At 37.5% G+C, this 13926-nt stretch overlaps 1 protein-coding gene across 3 annotated transcripts; it reads right to left on the bottom strand.

The window, feature by feature from the left end:
* Window positions 1-5698: 5698 nt before the first annotated feature.
* Window positions 5699-13654, bottom strand: LOC110447603 (uncharacterized protein C12orf29 homolog). Of its 3 annotated transcripts, none has more exons than XM_021493398.1 (9): window positions 13556-13642; window positions 12776-12946; window positions 11170-11407; window positions 10868-11028; window positions 9523-9607; window positions 8987-9074; window positions 8478-8587; window positions 7654-7823; window positions 5699-6284 (listed from the first exon to the last, which is right to left on the bottom strand). In XM_021493398.1, exons 3-9 carry the CDS (start codon window positions 11378-11380, stop codon window positions 6075-6077), a joined length of 1035 nt encoding a protein of 344 aa, XP_021349073.1. In that variant the 5' UTR covers window positions 11381-11407; window positions 12776-12946; window positions 13556-13642; the 3' UTR covers window positions 5699-6074. The 3 variants fall into 3 exon arrangements, with proteins under 3 accessions (XP_021349073.1, XP_021349075.1, XP_021349074.1); XM_021493400.1 differs by having other exon boundaries at window positions 12776-12943; window positions 13556-13623; XM_021493399.1 differs by lacking the exon at window positions 12776-12946 and having other exon boundaries at window positions 13556-13654.
* Window positions 13655-13926: the final 272 nt, after the last annotated feature.

The raw sequence follows: 13926 nt of genomic DNA, 5'->3' as shown, positions 1-13926 counted from the left end.
GTTGGTATACTGTATCTGTTTCATTGTTGGTATACTGTATCTGTTAGTATACTGTAACTGTTTCATTGTTGGTATACTGTATCCGTTTCATTGTTGGTATACTTTATCTGTTTCATTGTTGGTATACTGTATCTGTTTTATTGTTGGTATACCAACAATGAAACAGATAAAGTATACAAACAATGAAACGGATACAGTATACTCCTTGTTGGTATACTGTATCTGTCTCATTGTTGGTATATTGTATCTGTTTCATTGTTGGTATACTGTATCTGTTTCATTGTTGGTATACTTTGACTGTTTCATTGTTGGTATACTGTGACCGTTTCATTGTTGGTATTCTGTATCTGTTTCATTGTTGGTATATTGTATCAGTTTCATTGTTGGTATACTGTAGCCATTTCATTGTTGGTATACTGTATCTGTTTCATTGTTGGTATACTGTATCTGTTTCATTGTTGGTATACTGTAGCCGTTTCGTTGTTGGTATACTGTATCTGTCTCATTGTTGGTATATTGTATCTGTTTCATTGTCGGTATACTGTATCTGTTTCACTGTTGGTATACTGTATCTGTTTCATTGTTGGTATACTGTATCTGTTTGTTGGTATACTGTGTCTGTTCGTTGGTATACTGTATCTGTTTGTTGGTATACTGTGTCTGTTTCATTGTTGGTATACTGTGTCTGTTTCATTGTTGGTATACTGTATCTGTTTCGTTGTTGGTATACTGTATCCGTTTCATTGTTGGTATACTGTATCTGTTTCGTTGTTGGTATTCTGTATCTGTTTCATTGTTGGTATACTGTATCTGTTTCATTGTTGGTATACTGTATCTGTTTCATTGTTGGTATACTGCATCTGTTTGTTGGCATACTGTGTCTGTTAGCGATCTGTGTAGGTGCCATCACCTGTGTGTCTTACGTACGTACTCGTATTAGAGAGATGCCGGTTGATGAAGACTATGATAATGACTTCATTGGAAACTGTCTATTTCGTAGTGAGCATTCGGGCTTATTTGTAATTTTCCTTTTTCATGGCATCCGTGTACATTTTCAGTCCAACACATCTGTGACAGGTTTATTACAACATTGGAAATTTATAGTAAATCGTAATTCTTCTCCAAAAATCTTGACAAATTTGTCTTTGTTTCTTGAACTTTCGCACATCTCTCAGACCAGTAGATACTTGTTTCTGGTACCGCTGTATTTCTCTACGATCTCGGATGCACTTACTGAACTTTTATAAGTACTTCTCTACGGCCTCGAGTGATTTTTTCCATAACATAGCATTTCCCTAGGACCTCGTTTGATCTTTGTTTATGGAATTTTTGCAATCGTCTAAGGCCTCTGCTGATCTTCGTTTTATACATGAATATCTTAACCTTTCCTTCCATTGTCGGAAGAAACGAATGAACTTCAAATTCCTCACCCATAAGCAATAGTTTGCGAGTTTGGACGAAGTTTATATGACCAGTAGATCACATTGTACTACTGTACCAGCGAAATAAGGTCTATTACAAATGGACGTTCCAGTGCAGTTGTTACATTGTTGTTTCGTTCATCTGGTTGCTACGCTGACGTATTTTAATGTTTTGTTTGCAGTATATATAACATACCATGTATCCACAGGTGGATCACATATACATCAGTGGCCTTATAAATCGAATCGTTCTATCCCAGATATTTGCATCGTGTTTAAGTATTGCATTACATGTAACAGCTAAGGTGTATAAGGGGAAAATACTGCCTTCCTGGCAAGCTAGCTTTTCCAGTGATGCGGTATAACCCGGGGACCCGCTCACTAAATCAGCAACATCGAGCGTGGTCAGTAGTTGGATGGGTGACCGCCCTTACGTTACATTTGGTGGCAGCGGTGGGATTTTAGTGTATGTTTGACGTTTCCCCTATGGTCCGTACCAGTCAAACATACAAAACAGTGCTATATTCGATATCTGTTATTTTCCTATATAGCAGCAGGCCTTGACAACGGTCCCCGTAGGTCTTTCATAGGCAGTAACAGCACCCTAGGACGGGAGTTGGGACTCTATAAATCCACATCGACTATCACGATGTCACAATTCTCAAATACAATTGTACAACCATGTGCGAAATCAAAGCGTTCTATTCCCCCAGAGTGTTCTAGATCTTGAAATTATATTATTAGCTGCGCCGATTTAGTGGTTCGTGCTTTTACTGGTCAGGAAGGGAGTAACACATTAAGTTTTATAAAGGCCATCAGCCTCTGACGATGACGATGACATTTCCATAATTAATCCCTTAACATATATAAATAAAGCTTCCGAATTTTTATAACTTGTAAATGTTACATTCGTATAAAAAGTTGCAACAAGCTCCAAGATATCAGAAACTTTAACTACTGCCAGATAGTATCAACCGTAGATGTCAGAGGAAGTGAAATTGTATCAACGACCGAGTCCGCTCCTCTCGTTGTGTTAGAGGCACGCGAAAACTAATGCCATCAAAGTTTATAATAATTATCTGGAAATATTTATTTTCTGTTTTCTAACAAAGGACAAAAAAAAAACATTTTCCAACAATATTCATATATTAAGAGGCAGAAAGGGCCTGTAACGCTCACCGAAATAATACAAAACGACAAATATTCACATTAAAAATAATTAAAATAGAATTCAACATTGACACCAAGGGGGCTTACACTCCACTTTAAAAAAAAGATTAATTGGTCCCAATGTAGCATTATAATACAATTGGTTAAAATATTATAAACCGTTCAGGATGAGTAGGCATTCAAATTGCACCTAAATTATGCTGTTTGTGTGTAAAGTCCAGAGAGCAGCAATGTTCACATTAAATACCCAGGTCAAAGGGATTAATGGTGCTTTAAAGGAAGTAAGGTTTATATTGGTATCTATGTGTATATCTTTATAATGAGATGAATCCAGTTATTTCTATGGTATCACCAAGGGATTAATTCTCCAGGAAAAGACCAGACCCCTGAGCTAATCCTGGAAGCATGATTGAGTTGGTTTCTTCACACCAAACAATCACATATCTGGTTATAGGATGATAATCTGAATCGTTTCCACTGAAATGCCCTGGGAGTAAGTCAGTAAGGACAGGGGCAGCACCCTGGCACAAGGATGCATTTGATCAAATTTGATAAAAATCCCTCAATTCATTTATTAACTGTTTTGCAGTAGAAAAAAAATCTTGCTTTGCCATAGCAGACGAGCAACGTCCCTGCAAACTGTATGTACAAGTGTGTTTCATATGTACTCATTGGTATCGACTGCAGAGAACCATGTAAACATCTACTGCTATTTACCCAAGTTGGCATGGCCTGCCAGGTGGCTACACCCTCCATTTATACAACAATTTAGTTAAAATCTCTCCATCTGTACTGCAAGAAAAGAATTTTAAAGATTAACCTCTATTTCCTCTATTGGGTCTCCCCTCTTACCCTTGGGGTAACACGATTTGTGTATATAACATTGAACTCATTAAAGCAACAAATTCCAAATTAGGCTAAAAATCCTTTACTACTACAGAAAGTGGAAGGATTTGAAATGTATATATTAAATCAATTACTGAACCCATGTGATCGGCCCCTTGGGAGCCACACCCTCTATTTATACAGAATTGGAGTTTCAACGGCCAAACAATGCTCCAGACCGAATATATTCAAATTCCACTCAAACGTTCTAGAGTAGTACAGTTTTAAAAGAAGACTGATGGACGGATAGACAATAGACGCCTCACCACATCAAAAGCCTGCATGGCCCTTCGGGTCAGGTGAGCTAACAAGAGTATAGATGTCAACATATATAATGCATTACACATATAGCACAAAGCTACAACATTCTTCAGACTAAAAAACAATATCAGATCACTCACTACATCAAGCAAATAGATGATGTATTTATTAAATACATATTTAAAATATACACTATGACACAATACAATTTGGTTTACAATTTCAAGTGACGTCATTTTTCCATAAAGATATCATGATGATGTATCTTTTAGTTCTTTAAGGAAATTTGATGATTTAAACAGAGAACACGAAAGTCAGAAAACCACTAGTCTGAAATTCTACCTAACAAAATATACTGAAGATCAACCAAAACCTTTTCGAACTGTTAGAATGAAGTCATTTGTGTTGATGCAGGAAAAATGACAATTTTATTAACTTTTGACAATAGCTCACATACAAATTTTGCTATCTATTTTTTACTGCCTGATAGGACAATTTACCCACACTGAATCAACATATTCCTCATTGATTTAACAGCGTGTCTGATTGGTTTAAACACATCACATGACAGGATTATAAAACATCAAGATCCTGAGCAGTAAGCACAACCGTACATCATGCCATATATAGTCAAACCTCAATTAAGAGACCACCCTTAGGAAATCTAAAAAGTGGTCTCAAAACAAAGGTGGTCAATTTATACAGGTTCTGTTCAAAATAGGGAACATTAAACGTGGTCTCTTAATGCAGGTTTGATTGTACTAAAATGTAACAAACCAAACATGTTCGCTTTTATTACCACACAGAGACTAACTATTAGCAGGAGTGCTGTAGTTACTCCATTGCCTGTTTTAAGCACACTACTAAAGGATCCCCTTACTAATGCCAAAAATGTCACTTTGAATGGGAAGCATTTTACCTGCTTGACAATAAATTTGATCAATCATTTCTGAAATGAAAACCATACCTTGCCAATTTTTTATGAAAACAATAAAGATGAATTAAAATAAAAGATATCAACAATGATGACCTTAGCATTATAATGCTGTCACAGCTTTACCAACAGTATAGTTCCTGGGGAAATTAAGGGGAGGTCACTGTGTGCAGAAAAATCTATAGTGGAACTCTCTAGTGTTTTGCCACGGGGGACATGGATCTTTCAATGCCAAAAATAAAATGTGACTCTGTTTTATTTATTTATTCATACACCTTTGAAAACAAATATTTTCAAAAATTCAACCATATATGTCCCCAACTTTTGAACAAGTTCAAATTCTGTAATTCTAATCATCATAATTACTGTGACAAGTGAGGTACTGGTGTGTACTTCACTTGTCACAGTAAGGTCCCAAAACAAACACAAAACAGTAAATTGTTTTCCTTAAGATTGTTAAAAAGACAACAATACTTTATTTATATACCATTTTTTTTCTATTTTAAGATACTGAATTGAAACAGTGATTCCAGGAGGCATTGTTCTCCTGTTATTATACAGAGCTTGTCGGGGGGCTAGGACTGGCTGGACAGTGATTTCAGGAGGCCTTGTTCTCCTGTTATTATACAGAGCTTGTCGGGGGGCTAGGACTGGCTGGACAGTGATCCCAGGAGGCATTGTTCTCCTGTTATTATACAGAGTTTGGCGGGGGGCTAGGACTGGCTGGACCGTGATTCCAGGAGCCATTGTTCTCCTGTTATTATACAGAGCTTGTCGGGGGGCTAGGACTGGCTGGACAGTGATTTCAGGAGGCCTTGTTCTCCTGTTATTATACAGAGCTTGGTGGGGGGCTAGGACTGGCTGGACAGTAATTCCAGGAGGCATTGTCCTCCTGTTTTTATACAGAGCTTGGCGGGGGGCTAGGACTGTCTGGACAGTAATTCCAGGAGGCATTGTCCTCCTGTTTTTATACAGAGCTTGGCGGGGGGCTAGGTCTGGCTGGACAGTAATTCCAGGAGGCATTGTCCTCCTGTTTTTATACAGAGCTTGGCGGGGGGCTAGGTCTGGCTGGACAGTGATTCCAGGAGGCATTGGTCTCCTGTTATTATACAGAGCTTGGCGGGGGGCTAGGTCTGGCTGGACAGTGATTCCAGGAGGCATTGTTCTTCTGTTATTATACAGAGCTTGGCGGGGGGCTAGGACTGTCTGGACAGTAATTCCAGGAGGCATTGTCCTCCTGTTTTTATACAGAGCTTGGCGGGGGGCTAGGTCTGGCTGGACAGTAATTCCAGGAGGCATGGTTATCCTGTTATTATACAGAGCTTGGCGGGTGGCTAGGACTGGCTGGACAGTGATTCCAGGAGGCCTTGTTCTCCTGGTATTATACAGAGCTTGGCGGGGGGCTAGGACTGGCTGGACAGCGAGTCTAGGAGCCCGACTATAGCAGGAAGTGAGTCACATGTCTGTCCATTCAGTTTTGATAAGGTCCACAAACACGATTTCTTGTCTTCCTCCACTTCATATGTTGTTAAGTCAACTGCCACAGTAACTGGGCGATGACTTAAAGCAGGGTCACTGATTGGCCAAGGCAGGTTTACATGGTGACGATGTAGCTGTGAAGAGCAATGGATATAAACCACACACAGTATCAATAAACCTGACAGCTGAAACAAGTTTTAGCAAAACATTTAACAAGTACAGAAGTAACTTAACATCTTATAAGTGCAAATGTTCTCATAAAAGATCTACCTTCTCCAGTCACATATATATATACAATTGCTATCGATGATATAACTGTGATTGATGGGTGACAATGAATAAAGCAAACATCTTATATTTATTATAATACAGTGTAGTTCGCTTAACTTGTACACAATATGGAAATAATATGTAACATGCTTGTTATATGATTGTACGATTCAAAAAGAAATAAAAAAAAACTTTCATTTTTTATTTTTTTTTGTCAAACTAATGTATTTTCGTGTAATAATATGTAAATCTAAGTAGTAATCGACTGTTTATATGCCTTTTTAACCATTAACAAGAGCCCAAGGGCCTTAGCGGTCACCTGAGTTATATTATAGGTACTGGTAGCTCAATTTCATTGTTGAGACATGATGTGGAAATCAACATGTAAACAAAGTGAAATACAATACTTGCCATGTCACCAAAGGATAAATCAGTTTGCTTTTGAGAGATGTATAATATCTATTGTTATTTAGCCACTTTTCCTCTTTGGCCAACCCCTGGGATATAGGTAAGGATATTATTGTCTGATATTATTTGATTTCAATTCATTATAACTATTCCAACCAAGTTTGAATTATTTCTTGCTGAAAATGGACAAGATATATAGTCAGAAGTGTTGTTTCCCTATATAAACCAAGGAGAACAGACGACCAAAGGGTAATAAAACGAACAATTTATATAATGCACCTAAGGGCATTTCCATTCACAAAAGAAACATGAATCCTGCACATTTGAGAATCAGAAAAATTCTACCTCAGAAAAAGTCAACTGTGGTTTGTTCAATGTTTACGTAACTAGGGCTCAATTTCTGCCTCTTACAGGTTATCAGCATCCAGACCTACACAACCCTGAAACTCAGCAACTCTTTGTTTATTGTCCAAACCAACCACAGCATATTTCCAAAAACAACAAAATTGTTTTGACTGAGTACGCATAGTTTGGATTGAGGAAGCAAAAACACTGTTGGGAAACATCGTGTAAGTGACACCTTATGTTTATAGTAATAGTAGTGTATACAAGGGACCTTCACCCGGTGAACTATTTGCCATACACAGGTAAAAACCACCTTTCTCTAGTAGTAAATGTGCTTTTCAGTGATATATTTTACATATAATAGCTCTTGTACTCATTCTTAAAATCATGCTGTAACCATTTTCATTTTGGAGATAAAATGGGCAAAAGTTAAAACATTGTGAGCAGGTCAAGGTCTACACTTTCATGGTCTGTTCTTACCTTATATAGGGAGCCAGGCCCACAGTGCCACACTAAACCCTCAACACGTCCACGCTCATTGCCTTCTAACCACGCCCTCACTTCCTCCAGGTGGACCCCCCTCGGGACCGCTGCCCGTACACTGCCATGCAGCACCATTAGGTGGAGGGGTGTGGCTTTGTTCCCTATCCCTACAGTAAAACGAGATACATGAATAGTTGATGTCCTGACACATAATAAGGTGGCAAGTATTTTTCTGTATACAGTATTTGGTTATTCATATTTCATTCTGCTATTTTTGAATAATTAATACAGAAAATTAGTATATTAGCACACAGTTAACAGCCATTGTACTGGCAGGATGTGGGTCTTCCTAAAACGAGACATACTAAAATGTGGACATTTTTGTGTGTGGAACTGTGTGCATTATGATTTTTTAAAGCTGATTGTGGTGTGGAAATGTTTGCCTTGGCTATGGTTCTTAAATCTTTATGTTCTATAATCTATATTACCTATGAATAAAATACTTGTGTGTACATATTTTTGCATTATTTTACTCAACATGAAAAAGGTGAGCATTTCTTCAATGTGAAATTGCCACTCTCCAGTATATGTGAAGACAATTATCCCACTCCGGTAGTTTGTAAATAATTAAGGTCATATAAAGCAATTCAAAGGTGTTAGTTAGAGTAAAGCAGATTGCCCTGCTGATATAACAAAGTATCAGATTTCATATGGACATATTCTGTAAACAGATCAATGACTACCATCATTACTGGGTCATGACTCTAGGTCAAATCGTCAATATTTGTAGAGGTGTGTTAGACAATGCTAGTCAATCATACCGTAAGGATTGGCATTGATGTGGGTGCCAATCAATTCTGCTGTTTTTCCCATCAGCTCAGACAGATTCACTAGGTCCACCTGTAGTTCTCTCCCTTCATCTGTCTTTTCTCTATCAATATGAAAAACAGCCACTTCCGTTTACTTTAAAATGACACATAACTTACAACATAACCATTTTTATCATAAATTATCTTTATCTTTAGGAATAAATCAAAGATTCACGTAAAGTAATTACCTGGAATTTATAAAAACATCAGTCACTCAATGAATATTGGATGTATGACGAAGGGAAATAACTCAAGATACAAAAATAGCATATTCATCTCAAAAACCTCCTAACCTCACTAAGAAATGTCCTTAACCATACTAAGAAATGCTTTAAATTTCATCCGGAGTCTTAACCTCACAGACGTAGGAAATCACAATGTCACAAAGCAACCTCCCTAACTTCAAAAATATTCCAAATCTGACCAGGGAAATCAGACTATATTAACCAGCTACTATTTACCTGAGAACGAGTCCAATGTTGTGTGCCAGGTCAACGGCAGTCAGGTGCCAACAGTGCTGGCGAGACTTCAGATCAACAGGCACCCATCCTGTGTGAAATTATCAGTGTAAGACTGTTAGTAATGACCAATCAAAAACATCAAAGGATTTTGTTGACATGGCAATGTTAAATAGAGTTACAGAGCAGGGGTGTACCGTTCCACAAGGCTACTAGATGTGATATCAAGGTAAGTGAAAAGCTTCAATACTTACTATGAAAATATATGTCAGTCTAGAACAACTTTTCAAATCAGCCTTGGTCTGGTATTCTAAGTATGCAATTGTAAATTCCTGAAGGTAGGAAACTTTAGTAATTTAACGAAGTATTGCACATTCCTGAAGGTAGGAAACTTTAGTAATTTAACAAAGTATTGCGCATTCCTGAAGGTAGGAAACTTTAGTAATTTAACGAAGTATTGCACATTCCTTTATCCTTTTCAATCAGAAACAACATTACAAAAAATTGCCTTATTGCTTGTTTGTGGTGATTAGGATTACCAGGAATGTGTCCGTTAGCGTCTGGCTGTGGCTGTCCGTTAACTATCGGAACACCTGAAGCTGGAATCCAATGCTCAGGAACTTCCTGTAAAAGTTAACATGATGCCATCACTATACTTAATGTTAGATGTCCCCTACAGACTTTAACAAAAACGAAGTTGCAACATGATCTTTAAAAGACTTTTCCTTTGCCAGATTTTCCAATCCCTCTCAGAATAAAGGGGTCAAGCATACCAAGTTTCAAAATAAAACCATTTAGTAACCTTGGGAAAATAGCAGCAACAAATTAAACTAACATGTTACATGTTATATCCATACAAAATCCAAGAGAGTGTGGTGGCCATTGTTTTTTTCTGATTTGTCTGATTCCAGGTAAGTACAACAGACTAGGAATCTGTGTTTCACCATGATCCATTATTAAAAGTAGTTCCTGAGAAAGGACAGTAAAACGTTTCACATGCAAATTCCAAGATGGATTCCTGAAAACTTATTGACCAAGGGAGTCATGCATAACTTTGGTCCCTTAAATGGTTTCTGAGAAATAGCAGCGACAAAAGTTGACTAAATGATGGATAGCAGACCACAGAGGTAGAATGATGGTCTGATGATGGTAAGCTAATCAGGTCTGATGATGGTAAGCTAATCAGGTCTGATGATGGTAAGCTAATCAGTCAAAGCTAATCAGGTCTGATGATGGTAAGCTAATCAGGTCTGAAGATGGTAAGCTAATCAGGTCTGATGATGGTAAGCTAATCAAAGTACTGAGAGTTCTCCAGACACATACTTATATAACGTTTTAGGAAAAAAGAACACAATACAGTCAGTTGAGATGCAGGAGAAACACCATTTAAATTTGCTGAAACCGATGTGAATGGATAGTTATTCTTATTTAATGTCTGTGTTGTCAAAAAGCTTAAATGTATTTTCCTTCCGAGGACCAACCACCAGAAGCTTTTGGCTCTGCTTGTGTCATAAATAAAGAGTGGACTTCTGAATGCATAATTAAATGACTGTTGCAATCTCTCCTCAGTGCCTATTGGTAAAGGGTAAAACTTTCCTACAGACCAGCAGCAGTGCACGTGTGTCACAAATGTCTTTAGGTCAACTAGGATTTTGCCATGTGTCATATGTCAGTATACACTTCTTCGGAGGATTATGTTAATGATAACAGTATGAAACTTAAATCACTTCCCCATAACAAACAAAGAAGAATAACAAGTTTAATTATTTGTATGACTTATTAGCTATAGTGTAATCGCTGTAACCCCCAAGCAGAGCACAGATTCGACCAATGCTCTGATGATCCAAAGTTCAACATGATACATATTAATTTCACTGATCTGACCTTGAAGTTGCCTGGAACCTCCCAATGGAATGTGACATCTAATTTCTCTTTAGGACCAGGATCCCCTTCCCCTTGCTGTTGCTGGGTCTGGAACTTCTTAAAGCGTTTGTCTGCAGCCTTGTTTGGCTTTCTGTCTAAGCGAGCCCACAACCACGGTTTGCCTACAAGATTACAGTACAGATTTCAACAGTAAAAATGGAATTCTTATAGGACAACACCATCATCAACATAAAATCTGAATTCTATAAAACTAATCACAAGTATAACAAACTTTACTTTGAGTGAATATTTAACATCTTTACCTTGGAATTCTGATATAAAGACACAGGTGCCATCCAGTTTCTCTGTGGCTATCGCTGTGGCTATCCCATCCTTTCTGGCCGCTGGTCTAACGGTATTAGTTGCCACCACATTGTATTGTTGATAGGACCTCTTCTTTGATGGCTCATTCAGGACTTTTGTCTCAAACACGCAGGAAATCTTCTGCTGTACTGACCCAAGTCCTGCCATCATCAATTAGTTCCACAACCACTAGTTTTCCTTCGATGGAAAGTGAAAAAAGATGTCAATATCAGGATAGATATTTTAAATTCCTAGCATTCTTTTTGTATGTAGCTCCACATATTAACCAGATAATACTTTGACAATATTATATCTTAGTTTTCTATTAGGGTTGTAACTGGTTAGCCAGTTAATCGTTTGCTCGGTCAAAGACCACAAACTGGTTACAAAATTCAATATCTGCATAGTCAGACATTTAATTATCGCTATGTTCATATTCTCCACTGACCAGTGTGTAGTCCATGGGAGCATCCAGTTTGACAGGTGAGCATGGAGTTTTGTGTTCTACTCCTCAACATAAGCATTGGAAGTGATGTAGTTTGTCATTTTTACAAAAAGTCAAGATATCTGAATTAATAAATTCTTGTACACATTTATATTTCTTATTTATAATTTATTGGATGCTATTGAAAAAATGACACCCTTTTTTAGTTCCAAATGTTTAAAAGAGCTTAGTTTTTTATTTCAATTTATTCCCCCTAGCCTTTCAGTTTAAGGAATAAAATTGATTTCTGTCTTCATATATTTATTTACTATATATATTATGAATAGTATTGAGTGCATATTGATTATTTGTTGTTATAAATTGTATGTTCGTCTATGTTTGTACATGTGTACCTTTTTGAAGAGGGCCTCATGGAAGATGAGCCTTTATTGTTTGCTCAATGAGTTGTACCCTCTAAAAATATAAGTATAATTATTATTATTCTGTAAACAGTAACCATAACCCAAATACAGAGTTATATGACCCATAAGTTTCCTCTGGCTCCAGCAACAGACTTGAGACATTTTTCAACTAACAGATAGATGTCTGGTGTGGAGCCAGAAAAACTGGGGCAAATTACCCATGTGAGACTACAGAGAGGTTATGCTCAACTAGCCCGAGTTTCCTCTGGCCCAGACACCAGAAGACATTTTGTGCAGGTATCAAAATGCCAATGTGTAGCAGTACAGAAGAAGATTGGACTGAAATGCCTATAAATAAACATTGTTGAACCACGCCTGAATGACGTCAAATGAAGACATCTGTGACGTCATCAGGCCTTCAGTGGTTTTGCTCAAAGGTGCAGGCAGTTTCGCCACCTTCAAACATTTCACTGATTTGCAAATAATGTAAGTGTTTAAATGTAAAATTTTGTATGTTTATGTTACACAAGTCGTACTGATACGAACAGCTCCAAATGATTAACATTGAAATAAATAACTTTTCTTTAAAGTTGAGATAGTAAATTTTCGGTAACTTGAAGAAAGTGTAATGATGTTTAGGTAAGATATTCTAAGCCGGGATCAAATGAGATGAAGTCAATTTGCATTCATTTCAATGGACACTCAGGAACAAATACAAACTTCCAAATCAGTGCCAAAATAATGTTTTTCTTCGTGTCCGGATGAGAGGGTCCAGGGCTTTCAACGGTCGACTACCCCATTGTCATTGGGTGGGTATCATGGTGAATTGCCTGCACTGACTTTAAGTCTGGTGTCAGGGCCAGAGGAAAACTCGGGCTAATGCTCAACCTGCTGAATGGAGGAATACACTGACTTGATAATTGGCATCGCAGTTCATGCAGTTCTTCGATATATTACAAGTGATCAATCCACAAATTTATAGTTTTTGTGTCCTTTTCTATTGTAGTATTAAATGTTATGGGTCAGATATCTTGTTTAAGGACTTCCAACCTTTCGTATACACATGTTTTCCTTGTCGTATTAGCGGGCTATGGAATGATTTCCAAAGTGTACATGATTGAGAGTAATTTTGTTCCATAAAAGAACAGTAAATTGACAATTAAATATAGTAATTTAATTTATTTCCGTTGTTCCGAGTGATCATAACCATCACTACACCCACTAATGTATGTAATACCAGAGACCTAAAGTAAATTTAGGTCTATGGTAATACAAACCGTAAGCATGGCTCTGATAACAAACTGGCCTCTGCTGATCATGAGGTAACGGACATGCAATGTCGAATAATATTGAGAGGGTCGGCATCACGAAATAGCATCTAAATTATGTATTGATGGCGTTTATACTGAGATATAATGCCAAAATACTGTTTATAGGAGTAAATTAATAAGAGCTAATTAACGGCAATAAGTGTAAATAAATCATCATCTTAAAAAGTACCTGAATCACATCTAGACTGGACACATGCATGGGCGCATCCATGTTGAAAGTTCGTGAACAAGGGAGGTAACTCCAATAACAAACGCGTATTTCACTGTCAAAAACCAAGATGCCTGCCTGTCGGACATTTTGTTTATCTGATCAGTCTCAAAAGCTAACATGCACAACGAGGGACCAAGGCAAAGCTGCATATCAAATTTAAGAAAGATCCATCCAGTACTTCCTGAGAAACAGTGATAACAAACCTTTAAAAGTCACCACCCAAGAACCTCTCGGGCATTTTGTTTCTCTGATCATTCTGAAAATTAAACATGCACAACTACAGACCTAGGGGAGCCTTCATAACGAACTTGGGAACGATCCCTCCAGTT

The sequence above is a fragment of the Mizuhopecten yessoensis genome, unplaced genomic scaffold (genome assembly GCF_002113885.1).
Source record: "Mizuhopecten yessoensis strain PY_sf001 unplaced genomic scaffold, ASM211388v2 scaffold3525, whole genome shotgun sequence".
NCBI classification, from domain to species: domain Eukaryota; kingdom Metazoa; phylum Mollusca; class Bivalvia; order Pectinida; family Pectinidae; genus Mizuhopecten; species Mizuhopecten yessoensis.
Note: the sequence above shows the minus strand (reverse complement) of the source record. Positions and strands in the feature narration are given on the sequence as shown.